This window comes from Bacillus rossius, chromosome 6 (genome assembly GCF_032445375.1).
Source record: "Bacillus rossius redtenbacheri isolate Brsri chromosome 6, Brsri_v3, whole genome shotgun sequence".
Classification (NCBI taxonomy): domain Eukaryota; kingdom Metazoa; phylum Arthropoda; class Insecta; order Phasmatodea; family Bacillidae; genus Bacillus; species Bacillus rossius.
In genome coordinates this window covers 78,759,931-78,778,129 of record NC_086334.1, presented here as the reverse complement: position 1 = coordinate 78,778,129, position 18,199 = coordinate 78,759,931, and the positions used below count along the sequence as shown (strand labels likewise).

At 38.5% G+C, this 18,199-nt stretch overlaps 1 protein-coding gene across 1 annotated transcript in view; it reads left to right on the top strand.

Annotated features, from left to right (window-relative positions):
* The window catches only part of LOC134533329 (cyclin-dependent kinase 2-like), a 210,435-nt gene that overhangs the window by 150,822 nt on the left and 41,414 nt on the right, over positions 1-18,199 (top strand). Inside the window, exons 3-4 of the mRNA XM_063370841.1 lie at positions 1,336-1,608; positions 13,627-13,830. Of these exons, the coding sequence (XP_063226911.1) occupies positions 1,336-1,608; positions 13,627-13,830 (477 nt within the window). The remainder of the gene's footprint in view (positions 1-1,335; positions 1,609-13,626; positions 13,831-18,199) is intronic.

Sequence of the window (18,199 nt, the reverse complement as noted above, 5' to 3'; positions counted from 1 at the left end):
GTATAGCAAGCAGCGTGCTACAACGCGGGGTGACTGTGCAGAGCTGGAGTGTGTATAGCAAGCAGCGTGCTACAACGCGGGGTGACTGTGCAGAGCTGGAGTGTGTATAGCAAGCAGCGTGCTACAACGCGGGGTGACTGTGCAGAGCTGGAGTATGTATAGCAAGCAGCGTGCTACAACGTGGGGTGACTGCAGAGCTGGAGTGTGTATAGCAAGCAGCGTGCTACAACGCGGGGTGACTGTGCAGAGCTGGAGTGTGTATAGCAAGCAGCGTGCTACAATGCGGGGTGACTGTGCAGAGCTGGAGTGTGTATAGCAAGCAGCGTGCTACAACGCGGGGTGACTGTGCAGAGCTGGAGTGTGTATAGCAAGCAGCGTGCTACAACGCGGGGTGACTGTGCAGAGCTGGAGTGTGTATAGCAAGCAGCGTGCTACAACGCGGGGTGACTGTGCAGAGCTGGAGTGTGTATAGCAAGCAGCGTGCTACAACGCGGGGTGACTGTGCAGAGCTGGAGTGTGTATAGCAAGCAGCGTGCTACAACGCGGGGTGTCTGCAGAGCTGGAGTGTGTATAGCAAGCAGCGTGCTACAACGCGCGGTGACTGTGCAGAGCTGGAGTGTGTATAGCAAGCAGCGTGCTACAACGCGCGGTGACTGTGCAGAGCTGGAGTGTGTATAGCAAGCAGCGTGCTACAACGCGCGGTGACTGTGCAGAGCTGGAGTGTGTATAGCAAGCAGCGTGCTACAACGCGGGGTGACTGTGCAGAGCTGGAGTGTGTATAGCAAGCAGCGTGCTACAACGCGGGGTGACTGTGCAGAGCTGGAGTGTGTATAGCAAGCAGCGTGCTACAACGCGGGGTGACTGTGCAGAGCTGGAGTGTGTATAGCAAGCAGCGTGCTACAACGCGCAGTGACTGTGCAGAGCTGGAGTGTGTATAGCAAGCAGCGTGCTACAACGCGCGGTGACTGTGCAGAGCTGGAGTGTGTATAGCAAGCAGCGTGCTACAACGCGCGGTGACTGTGCTGAGCTGGAGTGTGTATAGCAAGCAGCGTGCTACAACGCGGGGTGACTGTGCAGAGCTGGAGTGTGTATAGCAAGCAGCGTGCTACAACGCGGGGTGACTGCAGAGCTGGAGTGTGTATAGCAAGCAGCGTGCTACAACGCGCGGTGACTGTGCAGAGCTGGAGTGTGTATAGCAAGCAGCGTGCTACAACGCGGGGTGACTGTGCAGAGCTGGAGTGTGTATAGCAAGCAGCGTGCTACAACGCGCAGTGACTGTGCAGAGCTGGAGTGTGTATAGCAAGCAGCGTGCTACAACGCGCGGTGACTGTGCAGAGCTACATGTACCAGCTGCTGAGCGGCGTGGCGTTCTGCCACGCTCACCGCGTGCTGCACCGAGACCTGAAGCCCCAGAACATCCTGCTGGACTGCAAGGGCTACATCAAGCTGGCCGACTTCGGCCTGGCCCGGGGCTTCGCCATGCCCGTCCGCACCTACACCCACGAAGTGGTCACCCTGTGGTACCGGGCGCCAGAGATCCTCATGGGCTCCAAGTTCTACTCCACGGCCGTCGACGTCTGGAGCCTGGGGTGCATATTTGCTGAGATGGTGAGAGCAGGGCATGAACAAACTTCAGGTAGTCATGTAGGGGTTTTTTTTTTATTTAATCATTTTCCTTAAAATAAACTTTAATTATGGTGCATTTGTGCATTTAAATTAAGAACAGGTTCTGCTCTAATATACACCATTCCCTTGAAGCAAAGCTGTTAAAGATGTTCGATTAGTGCAGTTTTGAAGTAACTACGCCAATAAATTATAGCATGATTTGAAATAGCACTGTCGTAGATTCAAATTAGCACCATTTTCTTTTATGTACTTTTTTATTTCCTTACGCACACAATGGCAGTATCACTTGAGTAGCAGTAAATACAATACTACATATTAATAATCTTGTTTTATACTTTTGTCCCCCATTTTCCAAATGTTATAGGTGTGGGAAGTTTAAATTTTGATCCTAAAATTTCAGCAAACAAATATCTAAAATGGCACATCTTTCTACATAAAATGGCTTCTATAAATTAGTGATAAAAATGTCTAAATACTTATTTTGTACTACCAAATATTAATATGAACTAGTGGTGGGATTTTCGATACCTCGATACCTTCGATACTTGACTGTATCGCAAAGTATCGAGTATAGAAACTGTAAGTTTGATGCATTTTTTCGATACCGGAATGCTTGTTCATTTGTATTCAATTAAGTTTTGAGTCGCCATCGTACAAAATACAACTACAGTAGAACCTCGATGATACATTCCCGTTTCATACATTTTCCCGTGTTATACGCCAATTAATTTTGGTCTCGCCGAAAGTACTATACAGTAAAACACCGTTTTAACGAACTTCATTAGAGCGAACAATTCATTACTACGAACTATGCCTTTGGTCCCGTCAGACGTCCATATAACATAACGTAAAAAATTTCACTAGTACGAATTTTCTCGCTCAAATTTTTAAAATATTCTATAAATATTCATTTGAACGAACACTTTTCTGCCCGGCACGGTAAACGACAAACGGATAAAATAGTCGCCATTCACCCACACATTGCCATCATATTTATTTTAATAGGCGCCATAGATGACTGCAGTGGACTAGTGTTGAAATTAATGCACAAAACTGGTGTAGCGACTAAAGCGCTGCATTGTGGTTATCGCTGACATTACTCTTTGTTCTATGCTCGCACGTGTTCTACATCATAAAGTATTGCTACATACATATCTCTGTTCGTTTCCTTGTTTATTGTTTTGAGAAACGTGGCTATACTACGAGTATAACTTATTTTTACGGGAAGCCTATAACTCACATAGTTTCGGTTCCCTGCAAGAATATCCTAAGATTTTCGAAGTTTTGCGTTTTGGTATTAACGCCACTTCAGCCGCTAAATCAGAAGTTTCCAGTGAAAACAAGCATGTTGTGACTAACCTAACCTAACCCTTCGATTTTTTTAGTTTCAATTTTTGAGAGAAATCCGAAGTTGCACGAAAGTTCTAGGGAACCGAAACTATGTGAGTTGTAGGCTGCCCTATTTTTACAAGTGTCGGGTCCATTTGTTTTTATAGTTTAAAAAACCGTACTACTGAACATGTCTTCTAGGAAACGAAAGGCGATTGATGTGAAACTTGAAATGTTAAAAGCAGTAGATAAAGGAAATAAAAAGACTGATGTGGCTAAAAAGTTCGGTATCTCCAAATCAATATTATCCACAATTCTCACCCAGCGATCCAGTTGGGAAGACAATAAAATGTAAAAAAATTTTCCTAACTTTTAAATTTTATATTTTTGATTTATTACAGCTTCTCTTGATTCCAAAGGTAGGCTTACTGTTTTGGCAAGCAACTTACCTACATAGTATTTCTGTATTGTACATATACATACTATACTAGTATGTATGTAGTACTTATGTATCTTGATCCCAAAGTATAACTGTTATAAAATTATTGATGCTTGTACCACTCATATTGGTATTAGATTTTCTACTTTGTTTTTTAACAAGATCGAGTTATGTTAAAAACCCCAAATCAGGCAATCATTGTGATTTCGGTATAAAGAACTTCATTATAACAAACTGCCATAATTTTGGTCCCTTCATGTTCTTTATAATGAAGCTCTACTGTATTTACAATGGTTTACTTTCCCGGAACATGCACTTATAAAATCATTAATTTCCCGTTTCATACGTTTTTACAAAGCGGAAAAGTCCTAAAATTTACAAAAAAATTTGTTATATTCCTCATAAACTACGTTTTAATGCTTTTATTTTGAAAAACGTTCATTGTTTACCTTTGTAAACGAAAGAAAATAACTTTATCGCACCATAGATATGGACAGTATCAGGAAGACTGTGCACTTGGGTAGTAGCATCTATGGCCAGCACCAAGCGAGACTAGTGGCGCAAACTAGCAATGATTACCAAGGCATGGATCTCATATTTTGTGCATTCATTAATCTTTGAACTGAATATACCAGTTTGTTATTGTTTTCTTATGATCGGATTGTTTTGTATTTTACGTTTCTCAAGTTAAAATTTTATTGAAAATTGTTCTGTTGCATAAAGTTGTTTGTAAAATGAAACAAACAAGCAAAAATTTCTGATTTTCTTTTTACAATAGCCTAATTTTTTTAATTTCTAATTTAGGCTTGGTGACTTTTCCTCCCCTCCAAGAAAGGACTTCATAACATTTTGTAAAGCCACTGTTTCTCATTTCAGCTTTACTTGATTATGGACTGTATTTTACATTTCTGGTGGTTTTATTATATGTAGGTATATATATAATGATGAATTCTTATCTTTCATTAATATAATACAATTATTTACACATTATGTATTTAAGTTTAATCTTACATTGTGCTGGTATGAATGATTGGAAAAAAAAATTATTATTGCCATTCCATTTTCATACACTTTCCCTCATCATACACCATTTTTGTGCCCTCCGTTGAAAAGTATATGACGGGTTCTACTGTACTAGAACAGCTCATTAGCCGTAATTATGGTAACCAATAGGCTTACATCAGAATAAATTATAATTATATAAGTAGTTACTGCAACTTGCCAATAGTAAACAAACCGTAAAGTAAGGTTAAGTTGGTTTATTTCGTGTTCAATAAGTTACGTTTTTTTGAGTGATGTATATGTTGTTAAACAGTATAATCAGATGTTAGGGATATTAATACTATAAGTTATTTTCACTTGCTGAGGGTTTTAAGAATGTACTTTGGATTTTAAGAGACGTTTTTAATCATTACTATTTTTTATGTAATTATTCACTAATAAGTCGCTGTACTAGATTTTTGCCTGTTTTGGCCTACTTTTCCAGGTTTTTATAAATAAGTAGTTGACTTTTGTCAAGGAATTTGTATGTTGATTACTGTTATTAATTTTAATTAACGTGTTGCATAATTCTAGAACAAGGGACTGTATTGGTGTGGTATGTAATAGACAGAGGTATAAGAGGCCTGTAAGTGCAAGTGAGAAAGATACAGTGCTTCCCCGCCAACGGAGATAAAAGTTGGGATTCACCACGGGTCGTGGGAACTGAGTGATAACTGCTGTCTTACGGTGTAGGAGAGAGAAGGAGAATGTAAAGTCCCTAGCTCTATGGTTAGAAAACTATTTTCAATGTGTGTTCTGTTGTCCTATTGGCTTGTATCTGTAAGTGTGAATGAAGCGTGCGTGTGATTGGTCGGTGAGGTCATGTGACTTCTCCCTGCGTGGAGGAGACGGTGGCAGGATTTCACCAGTTGTCCGTTGATCGCTGCACCAGTAGGTCGCGTTCAGTGTCTTCTCGCCAAATTATGTAGAATTTGTGAAGAGATAATTTAACGTTGGTGGTCAGAGCCATGCCGAGTATTAAGTTACAGAGCTGCCAACCATTACGGATTTTCCGTAATTATTACGGATTTTAACCCCGAATTACGGAATTACGGAACATCGATGGTTTATTACGGAAACGAGGGTTTGTGCTGCATGGTAACGGAGAAAATTCCGTTTCTGCTGTGCTTGTTTCGTGAACGCAGTTTGAATACATCGCTTGGTTGCACAAATAACGGAACTAGTAAGAGTGCGCATGTACGATGTACTGTCGAAATAAGTAAATTAATTCTCGTGTTTTCAAATAATAATGGGATGGTATTACGTCCGTTGTACGATACAACTAGTACATATTCTCGGACTTATCGTTTGAAGGCTACTTAAATCACGATAATTTTTGTACGGTACTTTGGCTAACCTGTGTTGTGTTAATTTATTTCTTGAAAGCCATTTTTTCCATATTAGTGTTTTTGTCGTGTCTACAGACGTGGATTTTTTTTATGTTTTTCGATAGTGATGTGTTCTTCAGTGCCGGTTTTAGAAATGAAGCGTGTGACAGAATAATGTGTATCTGGGGAAAAAAAACACGCAAGTCTTAGGAACTTTCGACTTAAATATTCAAAAGAATGGCCATGCTTGTCGTTTTCAAATGTTTGGAACGCCACGGTTTTGTAATGTATGCACGTGTGACTTTTCGATTGCATATGGTGGAAGGGATGACTGTAGACGGCATATTGAATCAAAGAAACATGCAGAACATTTTAAAGCCGTGACGAGCAATAAATCTATATCTTCGTTTTTTCGCTACATCTGAAGAAACGAAAGTAACGAACGCAGTTACTGTTTACAAGTCCTTGTGTTTGTCTTGCTGTTTGTTTACATGACATTTCTTATTCAACCAGGATAAAAAAAAAGCAAATAAAAAGACAGTTGCTTTAAAGTTTAACTTTGAATACTTTGAATTGAAGATTCAAAATATCCAGTAAAATTATTAATATTTCTTACATATTCAGATGATTGTATTGTTCTAATAGATTTTTTTTTATTCATTAATATGCATTGTATTCATATTTTTCTTTTTCTATTGCATATTATTGTCCTTGTTTTATCTTGAGAGTGTGTTATAATGCCCCAGGAAAAATTTATCGTGCATGATTTACGCGTACTTTTTTCATATACCTAATTGCCATTACTGATGGGTGTGATTTGAGGTTGGCAGCTCTGAGTTAACCTAAGTTTTTTTTATTTCATTTGAACAGTACCAAATTAGAAATTGTGATCACCTTCGTCGGCATTTGGCTCGTGGCGAAGTTCATTTTCGCTGGGTGCGGCTAAGTTTGAGGCCGCACTGACTTCTTGTACTTATAGTAAAATATTACTGAAGGACGCTATTTTTAGTTAATTCTCATCGCGTGAGCTGCGAGCATTTTTCGACGGGCAGATGTACGTGTTGAATGAGTGAGTGAAACATTGGAAGTGTTTGGATTCGTCTGTGCATTCTATTTGAAAAATAAAACAACAAAAATTACAATCGGCGTTGAACATCTTTTTATTTTTGTATGTAACGAACCGTTACAAATGGCGCCCGGCCACGAGGCTTGAATTTTTACACAACCCTGAGATTAAGACGGACATTTCGGCAGCGAAGGAGAAAATATATAATCATTCTTAAAACAGTGCGTGACTACGATAACCTGAAATAACAAAAATCTACGACTAATATTGAACAGTTTAGAAGAAAACGGCAAAGTGTATCCAGAACTGTCGGCACAGCTGAGCGGCGAATGCGGCGAGAGACAGCGGGCTGTTTCAGCGAGGGAAGAGTTCCAGAGACGGAGGAAAGCGGTACATCGCGGGACAGAGCGACCCAAGGCACTATGGAACTTCAGGCCTGTCTCAACGCGGGACTTTAGGACCTCATTGCCAGACAACGAGATCGTCACTTCGCGGGACATCGCGGGATGATTCGCCAAAAATAGCAAGTCGAAAAATGTAACAAAATTAATTGTTTGCATTGTTTTTCTTTTGTGTTGAGCATTCAACTAAGATTTGTGTTAAAATTTTTGTAATTTGTATATTTCATTATGACGATTAGTAGCCCAGTTGAGGTTATGGGGGAGGTCAGTTTCAATTAATCAGTTGTTATTGAACATGATGAGGGAAATGAAACAGGGACAACAGGAATTGACAAAAAAATTTGAACAATACTGTCGGGAAATAGACAGGGACAAAAGGAATTCCAACAGAATTTTACTCTAAAATTAGAACAGGGTCTAGCACAAAACACGCAGGAAATAAGGCAGGAAATTTCACAGATGAAGGATGAAATTCTGCAGGAGTTAGGGAATACAGAGGGTAAACTCGATGTACAAACTGATGTAAACAAGGAAATTCACACTAGTAAACAAATGGTTGAAAGCTGTGTATCACAAGTGGAAAAGGAACTAACTAATGTAGAAATTTGTGAAAATGAATTAATAGTGTCAAAAGAAAATGTTGAAATTCTTGGTCATGATGTACATGAACACGTAAACATTGGAAACAAGTTTGAATTGTTTCATGATGAAGGGAACAGTGAAATTTTGTATAATGTGGAGGAAAAGTTTGTTACAATAAGAGGTAATGCACAGGGAATCAGGATTTTGTGTAAACAAATGGAAAGAGTAGAGATGGAAATGAAAGCATTCTCAGATACACTTAAAGATCAGTTTGCCGAGGATGTAATCATGGGAACAATTTCTGCAGATTGCAGGGAAGTGATGAAAAGACATTTTTGTCAGTCTGCGCAGTAGTGTACCTAAATGTGGGCTGTGGGTACCGAATAGTTTTCAAACTAGAAATTTTGCACTGATCCATGTGGAACTTGGATTGATGAAAACTGTGCAACATGTTCAGAGGTTTTGTGTGTGGAAGCAGGTGTACAGAACTATCGCAGAAATTGTAAACAGTTGTTTGTTAAGGGCACAGACAGTAAATGGATAATGCAACATCTTGAAACTGTGTGGGTAGACTTGTTTGGTCCACTGCCTAGCTGGAGGGGTGGAGTCAAAACCAGTTGTGTTGTGTTTGATGTCTTTTAATTTTTTTGCAAATTTTTTCAATTTTTTTAAAATTTTTTTCAGAATTTTTTTTTTATTCTTTGAATTGTATACTTTTTTGGTAATGTTTTGTATTTTTTGAAGAATAGTTATAGTATAATATAGAAATGCACAAATAAGTTTATAACAGCAATTTTTTGCAAGATTCTTAAAGAGAAGGAAGATCAATACATCAAAGTTGATGTGAATATTTTCTGTTTTGAAACAATAATAATAATAATGGTATAAATTCATTTGAATAGGCAGCTACTAAATATTATGTGAAGAAATGCTTTACATTGTGAGAATTTCATTGCACTTGGGTAATGTTTTGTATGCTTAATGTTGAGTCATAGGAAGCTGTTAACTGAAATTCATTGAGTTATGTTTTCGGGAAAATGATATAATTTTGAAATGGTTAAATATTTTTAATGAAAATGCCACATATTGGTTAAGCTAAATGTTTGTTTTGGATTGAATGACAGGGTGACAACATCCTATATTAAAGGTATGGAATGTAATGCTAAACGTTAATGAATAACAGTTGTCGAGTTTTGAAGCTGCAGAAGCAGTTGTGTGTTCATGATGGCCAGAGGTTAGGTGAATTTTTTGTATTGCCCTAAATAATGCAGCAAAGGTTTTTTCTTTGTGTAATGTGGTTTGTGAGGCAGTTGGGGGGCCAGGAGGTTAATTTTAAATATGTTCCGGGCATGAAGTCCGATGTTTTTTTTTTTGCAAGGGTGCGTCCCTTCTCCTTGGTCGCTCCCACCCCTCATCTATGTTAATATATATGCTGCTGCTGCTGAAAGGGGAGGTATGATTTGAAACCTAAGGAAGGGCATTTGTTCAAATAATTTGTTTTTGAAGAATAAAAGCATACAACTGTAGCTTAATGAAGTGTTTGTCATGCCATGACTGTAGAATTGTCAATTTGTTGTTTGTGGAAAATTAAGTGAGGTATGTACAGCTTAAATTTTTATGTGTAATGACAAGTGCTGTGTATATTTGTGTATGGCTTTGGATAATTTTTTGTTTCTAATTTCATTAATAGGTTTGCCGAGCTGACTAGCAGCTAAAAGGGTTGTAGTTGGGCGCCCCTTACCTTTCGGCTAGCTCGGAAGCTAGGAATGATGGAGAAGGAAGTTGGAAGGAAAGGAATTCTGTGTATTTTTTTTTTGTGTGTGTGTGATGATAATGATGTTTTGGTGTATTTTTTATATTATGATTAATGAGAATAGGAAATGTAAGTGAATAATGTTAACAAATGGAATTCAAAGTGTGATACAGTTAATGTGTATTTGGTGTAAATATTATGAGGTGGTGTAACATTTTAATGAGAAAGTTTGAATGTGAATAGTGATGCTGTAGTTTGTTATAAAAGTTTTTGAGGTTTCACATACCTAATTTAATGTTTGTATTTGTTTAGAAGTTGTAGTTCATGGGTTATTAATTTTGAGCAGACTAGTTATAGTGTTGAGATAAGTGTTTTCCAGTGGTTGAAGTTATGATAAGTTTTTGTTAGTGCAGATATGAAGAGTGGAGATTTTGGTTGATTTGTATGGCTGTGCGAATGTGACTTTTTCAATGCGAATCAAATGTGAATCAAATAATTGCAAATATTTTTGAATAGCGAATAATTTGTAAATATTTTCTAATTAAGTTCTAGGTATTGACGTCGACCAGGGCTACGCCCTCCCTTAGCCCGATGTGCCACGTCACGCCGCAACTGACCCCCCTCTCCTCCCACCACCACCCTCTATTCAAACCTCCCGCCCCGTGCGTGTGCGTGTGTGTGTTGGGCACCTGGCAAGAGGCGGTGCTAGAGTCGGTGCGACGACCCCTTTCTTTTATTAAAATAAACATAATGTGTAAACCTTTTTATGTAATAAAATATCCATAATTGTCACTTCTCAAGTTTTAGTAAGTAAGGACGGCGCAGCGCTCCATGCGGGCATCCGCAGAACTACCCGCCAATAGTTTTTAAACTTTAATAAGAAATAACACCATAACTAAAGGTTAAATAAGTGTACTTAAATTATGTTTGTTTTTTAAATAATATTTGTTTGATTAAGTATGTTACCGGACGGCTGCCCGGTAACAAAGCGGGAACTTAACCCTTCCCGGCGGCCATGATGCTCTGGTCTCGTCAGTCTGTTTCCGTCCGCCGCCTGGAGTAGGAGCGGCCCGCGCACCTCGTCGACTTCATCTCTTTTGTTCACCGATCCATTAGTTTCCGTCGCATCTTTAAATAAATCTAAAACCTTGTAACTTCTTCGAGGCCTGCTCCAGGTGGTAGACTCTTTCGCCTAAATATTTGTTTTCCGTTTACGGATATTTCGTACGCGTAATCCGTGACTGCCTCTCGAGGCCAGGCCACGCGGTGACCGGGTCAGCCTATAAACTGGTTAGCACCCGCAACTGTGTTTTTTAGTACTTTACGTAAAACTCTTTTAACATTTTTGTAACGTGCCGTGTAATAATTCGCCTGTGCAAGTTCGCTGGTAATAAAATCACTAGCTCAGAATGTGTGGTTCAGTGGTCACGTGTATAATTCCCTGAGTTCCGAGGCGTGTGGGACGCCTCAAGAGCCCACGAACACGACGCACGAGGGGGGAGATTAGCCTAGCCCCACACGGGTCACGTCACGGCCCTGAGCCGAGAGTTCGTAGCCGGGTCCACGTGCCCTTCCACGTGGTGGCGCCCTAATTACTCCTTTTCGTCCATCCGAAAACCCCCCCCCCCCCCCCCCCCGCCATTATAAATCTGAATAATTACAGTCAAATTTTGGCATATTATAAATTGTTGTTTAAAAGAGTAATGTTCTTTAGCTTTATATACATTTTTATTACTCAAGTAAATAAAAACATAATAGCCTACTTAAATATTTATAACAATAAAAGTAGATTCAATAATTAATAATATTTAATAAGTTAAATTCGAATTTATAATTTTTTTTTCAATTTTTCTAATTTTTTGGAAAAATTGGTTTTTTTCTTTGTTTTTGTCTGGTTTTTTTCCTGGATTCAATTTTTCCGGAAATTTTAGAACCCTAGGTATGACTGGAGCTGAGCTTTGGGAAGTGGTTTGCCTGGGAGGAGGCTGAGAAAAGTGGTCTCTGTCATGAAGTCGGACTTACTAGTCGCATTCGTGACTCGAAGCAGGGAGAAAAATGAGGCTACAACTAGCATAGGCCAAATCACATCTGGGTATAGGATGAAGTGTTGGGAAAGATTCGTGTGACTCTGGTTGGATAATATTGATCAGGATGCACAATGGTCTAACAAAGTTTGTTAGAGATTTTAGGTGAAAAAGAAATTTCTACCAAGTATTTTAAATTTATGACACACAAACTATGAAGTGAATAAATGTTTTATTTGTGCCTGGAATTTCAAAATATATATGGAATGTAACCCGCAGCTCACTTGATGCTGATAAGTGCTGGGCATTTGCTGTCCCCCAAGCGAGCAGATAACCATTATCATCCACGTCACATAACAAACAGTAACTTTGCACATGTATTGAACAAGTACCGTGTTTTCTCGCTAATCGTCGCCAATTTTATTCTAAAATCAAGTAGGTGTGCGACGATTATGCGGGGAAAAAATTATGTTAGGTAAAGTTATTCATAAAAACAAAACCCGTTCATGGAAAGTATGATGGAGTAAGGTGGAGTATACAAGAGCACGCCAAACAATTTATATTAATAATTCATTAAACAAAAACCTTTCTTCAACTTTAAATAGAAAAACTAAATCTGTGACACGAACGCAAGCGACTTGAAGCTGTGACGTGAACTAACGCGTAACTACGGTCGTAGTATAATCTTGCCACGAAAGAGTGCGGTCTATCAAATATAGCTAACTCGGCACTTGACAGAGAGCACGCGTTGCATGCATCGGCGAGATATCGATATTCGACTATGTGTGCGCGCTCTATATGGGAAGCAACATAACCAAACATGAATGATGCCAACTAGTGCTGGCTAAATTTTTGTAAGCGGTACACCGCGGCGACGCAGACAATCAGATAAAGGAAATAACATTTAAACGTCTTTAAAAGAAAATTTACATGACAGACAACTTCATATTTCCGTTAATTAAATAAGTGGTAATATCCAAATAAATATTAGATTTCTACTTTAAAATACATCGTTTTATACAAAAAAGATACCTACACAAAGCGCTCAGCATCTAATAGCGGGACCAATAACATCATGCGACGTTTACACGAGAAGTTTTTTTGTCCTAATTTTGACTGCCTAAAATATGGCTGTGACGATTATGCCAGTGCGACAATTATGCGATAAATAAGGGTAAAGCACAACGATATCTCATAAAAAACTAAAGGCCCATTTTTGAAATGTAAATTCAACACTTCTTAATAAATGCTTTTAAAAATAAAAACTCAAGTAAATAAATTTTTCAGTGTGATCAAACATATTTTTAATTAATTAATAATTTTTACTTTTGGGAAACACAAAACATTTGACGATATCATTAGGTTATGTTTGAAAATGAACTTAATGAAAGTATCTATAAACAATGTTGTCAAACGTGTGACATTTGAAAGTATACAAATTCCATTTTTAACAAAGAAACTGAAAGACGCCATCTTGGTTTCAAATAATTAGGCCATAATTTGTGTTTGGTTTTCAGAAACATTGGAGTGGTTTTAAGTTTCTGAAGTTGGTCAACATGTATGATTAAAAGTAAATTACAGAAAAATTGATGTTTTAATTGTTTATTGTAAATTTTATGAAATAAAAGATATTGTTTCTTAGTATGGCAATCCAGGCAGTTGTTCAGATGTGATTTCAGTATCTATTTGGTAATTCATGAAATTACCTGGTAACAGGATTCATTTAACTTAAGCCTGAATATGGTGTAATAGGAGGCACATAATTATAAACATCCTAAAGCAAAATAGGTAGTCATTCTTCAAGAAATAACCATAAATGGAGGTTGCCAGTGAATGGCAATATTGTCAGTAACAAGTGAACATGTTGAAGGATTTGTATTTCTGTATGAAAATTTGAAGTTAAATAGGTTTAAGATGTTTCATTTTATTTACATTGTTTGTTTTAGTTATTATTTATCCTCGTCTTGTGTCGTTTCACATGTTCATGCCGAGTTCTCTGTGTGATGGTCTGGTGAATTTCCCTCGTTTTGTTTCCAGTTGTCGAAGAGAGCACTATTCCCGGGAGACTCGGAGATAGACCAGCTGTTCCGCATCTTCCGCACGCTCGGCACGCCTGACGAGACCATCTGGCCGGGAGTGTCGCAGCTGCGCGACTACAAGTCCATGTTCCCTCGCTGGGACTGCCAGGACATCTCGGAGACCGTGCCTCGTCTCGAGTCCAAGGGACAGGACATCTTCTTGGTGAGCCAGGCACCGCATGTCGAAGTTGGGCTCCACGCACAGATTTATCTTATTGCTAGAAGAGGAATAATTCAAATTTATTGAAATTGGACATGTCTATATTAAATATTGTTATAATTACATAATGTACATAGTAACAGAGGCTTCCAACAATTTAAAGTTGGAGGTTCTATGCCAGTGGTTTCAAGCACTTAAAGGTAGTACAGTAAACTCCCGGTATATCGCGCCCCGATTGATCGCGGAATCGGGTATATCGCGGGTCAAACCATGTCCCCCAGTCAGAAATGAATAATAATAATGGAATAAATGGTTGACAGCCGATTAGGATAATTTTGCGTTGTAACTAACAAACTAAGCATCGGGCAGAAAAAAGCCTAGGCGTAGAAAATGTCCGCAGTAAAATTCTAAACAAGATATCTCCGTACATTATTCCTCTATCTTGTAGGGTTTTCAAATTATGGTCCAATCCAGCCCAGTGATATTTTCTGAAACACTAGTTCTTAACGTCGCTTTATCTCACAAATGAAGCATCGGACAGGGGACCTGATAAAGCCCACCTTCCAGCGACATTGTCCAGCGTGACTCGGCTGGGGATTGATGTTGGATAGGCTTGGTTGTCGGCAAGCGCTGGGTAGGGAGAGGCGAGCCGAGAATATGGAGAGAGGTAGAGATTAGAGCGGGCAGAAACTTGTCGAGGGGGAGTGGGGGAGGGAATGTGTTCACGCAGCACACAGGCAGAGCATGAGTCACTTGACTGAGCAGCGTCCCTGCGTACAAGGCAAAATCAGGTAGTCCGGTGTTTAAAATTCCACTCCAGAATCTTAATTGGTACTTTACTGGACATCTGTATATAAATGTTTTGTTACAACTTAAACCTACAGACGTAATATTATTGGGTAATTCATTGTATTATACAAGTTCATCTTTTTACTTTGGTATAATGTTTTAACATTAAATAGTAAAGTAAATCGGCTAGCGTATTTTTAATCTTTGCCCAGGAATTCCCAGTGGTCCAATATTTACTTGAACCATACTGTACCACTTTTGCCGTGAGGTAGTAAACAAGTCCCGGAAATGTTTATGTGTAGCGGTCTCCCGACCTTTAAACAGAGGCTGGGGAATATAACACTTGCCGATCCGAGCCACACACACTCAGCAACTCGACACAGCTTTTGGTGAAATAAGTAAAGACAAAGTTTAACACGGTTTTTAATACGGTGTCACTGATTGCGCTAAAATTAAATTGGCGCAATTTTTGTTTCCCACATGTGACCATTTATAATTTACTGTAAGCATGGGTAATAAAGTTTAACCACTTGACACGAAAGACGATTCTTTATTTTTTATTGTACGAATGCTAGAATCGTTTTTTTCCTGTATCTGCGGCCTGCTTCTACAAAAGACAAGCTATCTGTAAGTAAATCTAGAATTTTTATTTTGTCAATCAAACTCGGTACTTTGCGATTCATATTCGGTTTGAAGTATCACTACGGCCTTTCTTTTTAGAAGACTTTGACCACAGAATCGTGTGTAACCGCACACACTGCGCTTACTTTGTTACGGACACTGACGAAGCAGATACTGTGGCTAACACCACGAGACTGGCAGCAGCAGCTTGTGTGCCGCACATGTGTATGGCGGCGTGTGGCGCGCTCGTAGGCCGTGCGACAAACTGTGCGCGGCACGCGGAAAAATAAAAACAATTCAACATTTAATATTTATCTTTAAAATTTATTATTTTTATTTTTTCACCCGTGTTTAGTGGAAACTGCGGATGCAAAGTCCGCACAAAGGCGGGCCGTCTATACTGTGCGTGCTTGCCGACCTATTAGAACACAGGCGGTGTTTTATGCCTTTTGACCTTGGTCACATCGAAACATCGCGGTTATGCAACAACGCGGGTAAAAGTTATGTCCCCCGACAACCGCGTTAAATAGGGAGTGTACTGTATATTTATAACAGTTAGAAATAAGTATAGCATCTAATACCAGGTTTTTTATTGCATAATCGTCACACCGTTATTTTAGGGCGTCAAAGTTTGTAGAAAATAATAGAGCTGTACCAATACGAATCGGCAGAAGCCGATTTTGCCTATATTTGGTTGAATCTGCGTTTCTGAAGATTTCCGATTCACTTGTTAATTTTCGGCTGATATTACTGAAAAACGAAAGTGTCAGCCATAACCTTAAAATCTACGAGTACCCTTTTCACTTTTCATAGTAGTACTGCATTCTTTCAACTGGCATTATTTCTTAGAAACATGTGCCAGCCGTTCTTATCAAAATTTAACATTTTTTTAACAGTAATGCTTTTTTTAATTCTAATGCATCATAAATAAATAACTACCATCATGGTAAAGATAGATATAAAAAATAATTATTTGTTCACATCATAGCTGCGGAAAAAAATGCTTCACCGGGAAGTTTTTTTAATAACTCATTTCAAGTTTAAAACTTAAATTTAAAAGATAATGGAAATCCACAAGTAGAAATTAACATAGAACAAAGAACATACAACATGTAATTTACCCATTATACATCTCAGTGTCACGGTAACTATAGTGCCAAAGGGGTAGCTTATCATGCTTCTGCAGTAATTACGGTATTTTCACAGAATCTTGTTCTTTTTAAGATAATTATCGTAAGGAAAATATTGGGTTTTGTGCTGTAGTTATGGTAAATCTTCTATAATTCTTCGTAAGTTGCTATTCATTTGTCTTCACATTTACGTGCACCATTATTGTTTTGCACAGTTAAATAGACAGATGTTTCTTATCATTGCTTCTCAGTTATACATGGTTTGAATATTATTTATGTGAGAGAGGCTATTTAAAAGTATTTTAAGAAACTGCTTATTCTACAAAATTAGAGTATGGTGCTTGCACAGAAGTTACACCTAATTTTGGTTTGTAGTAGGCCAAAGGTTAATGTAAACAAAATTAGGATGGCAATGCACTAACTTAAGTTACCACAAATACATCCAAACAAAATTTAAAATAAAAAACTGTATGAAATTATGCAAGATAATTAAAGTAAAGCACGTGTAATTTATGGTGCTGTACGATAATGGGGGGGGGGGGGGGGGGAAGTGTTTTCCCTTGTATCGGTTCGGAATAGGCGTATCGGCAACATATGTATGTGTGTATCAGCATATCGGCGTATCGGCAAAAATTTGTGAATAGGTACAGCTCTAGAAAATAATTCTTGCATAATTGTCGCATGATGATTTTGGTCCCGCTGTTATATTCCGAGCGCTGTATGCAGGTAATTTTCCCATATAAAACAATGTATTTTCAAGTTGAAATCTAATATTCATTCGGATATTACTGCTTACTTATTTAATTAACAGAAATACGAAACATATATGAAATTTATATGAACATTCATGCGAAACCACCTATGTTTTCATGTTGACATACAATTCCCTTAAACATTACCATCCATTTTACAAATTTATAACAAAGTATGCCCTTGTTTGACTTGCAGTTTATGGTGATCAGTCCCTCGTCCCGCGAAGCGATGTTCTACGAAGTTCTGCGCTGGGCAATATTTACCTCCAGCGATGTAGTGCTGACATACTGGGAACATGATACACAGTATCTCTTTGAGCTCAGCAACACAGCGGCATTTAGGATCTAACACTATTTTCACACTTTTTCAAAACATATCCAAACATTATTTCTTGCTGTTGTGTTTAACCACAACATGTTAGGCCAGCCAATTGTAACAAGTTAAAATTATGACTGTTCCTTGCACAGTCATAGAACACTTGAATAATATCTCATCCAGAGTTGCAGGTAGGTGGGTGTATAATTCTGGTTGTGGCTGTTAATTTACTTTAAACTGTTAGCGATCATTATCAAAAAAATCTTAAATTAATTTGGACTTTTATTCGTCTCTCTGTGACAAACTTTTGAGAGACTACCGGACATTCCAAGCCTGCGCTTCATGCCTGGAGCCTACAGATTCTTAATAAAACGTCCAAAAAATTATGAAAAACTAAGGTTGATGCTTAACTTTGACATGGTCCCAGCACCCAGACGTGAAATTGTGAGCCCTTAAATAATTACAAAACATTATTTGTGAGAACCACCCCCGCACATTCTTTTGGCACAGTACTGGAATGACTGATGAAACAAAACACATTACAAAACTTACAGAAAAAAATTCACTGAACTCAGGACTTCCCTGAAAAGCTGCTTTGCTATTGGCTATGTATATTATTCTTACATCTAGTGATTTCTCTCTTTGATGGCTTTTCCTAGATCTCTCACATATATCTCTATTTTACACAGGATGATAAATTATCGGCGCCACTGAGTCACAACACGTCTTGTTTTCATTCTTATTACACCCAGCACTGTGAAATG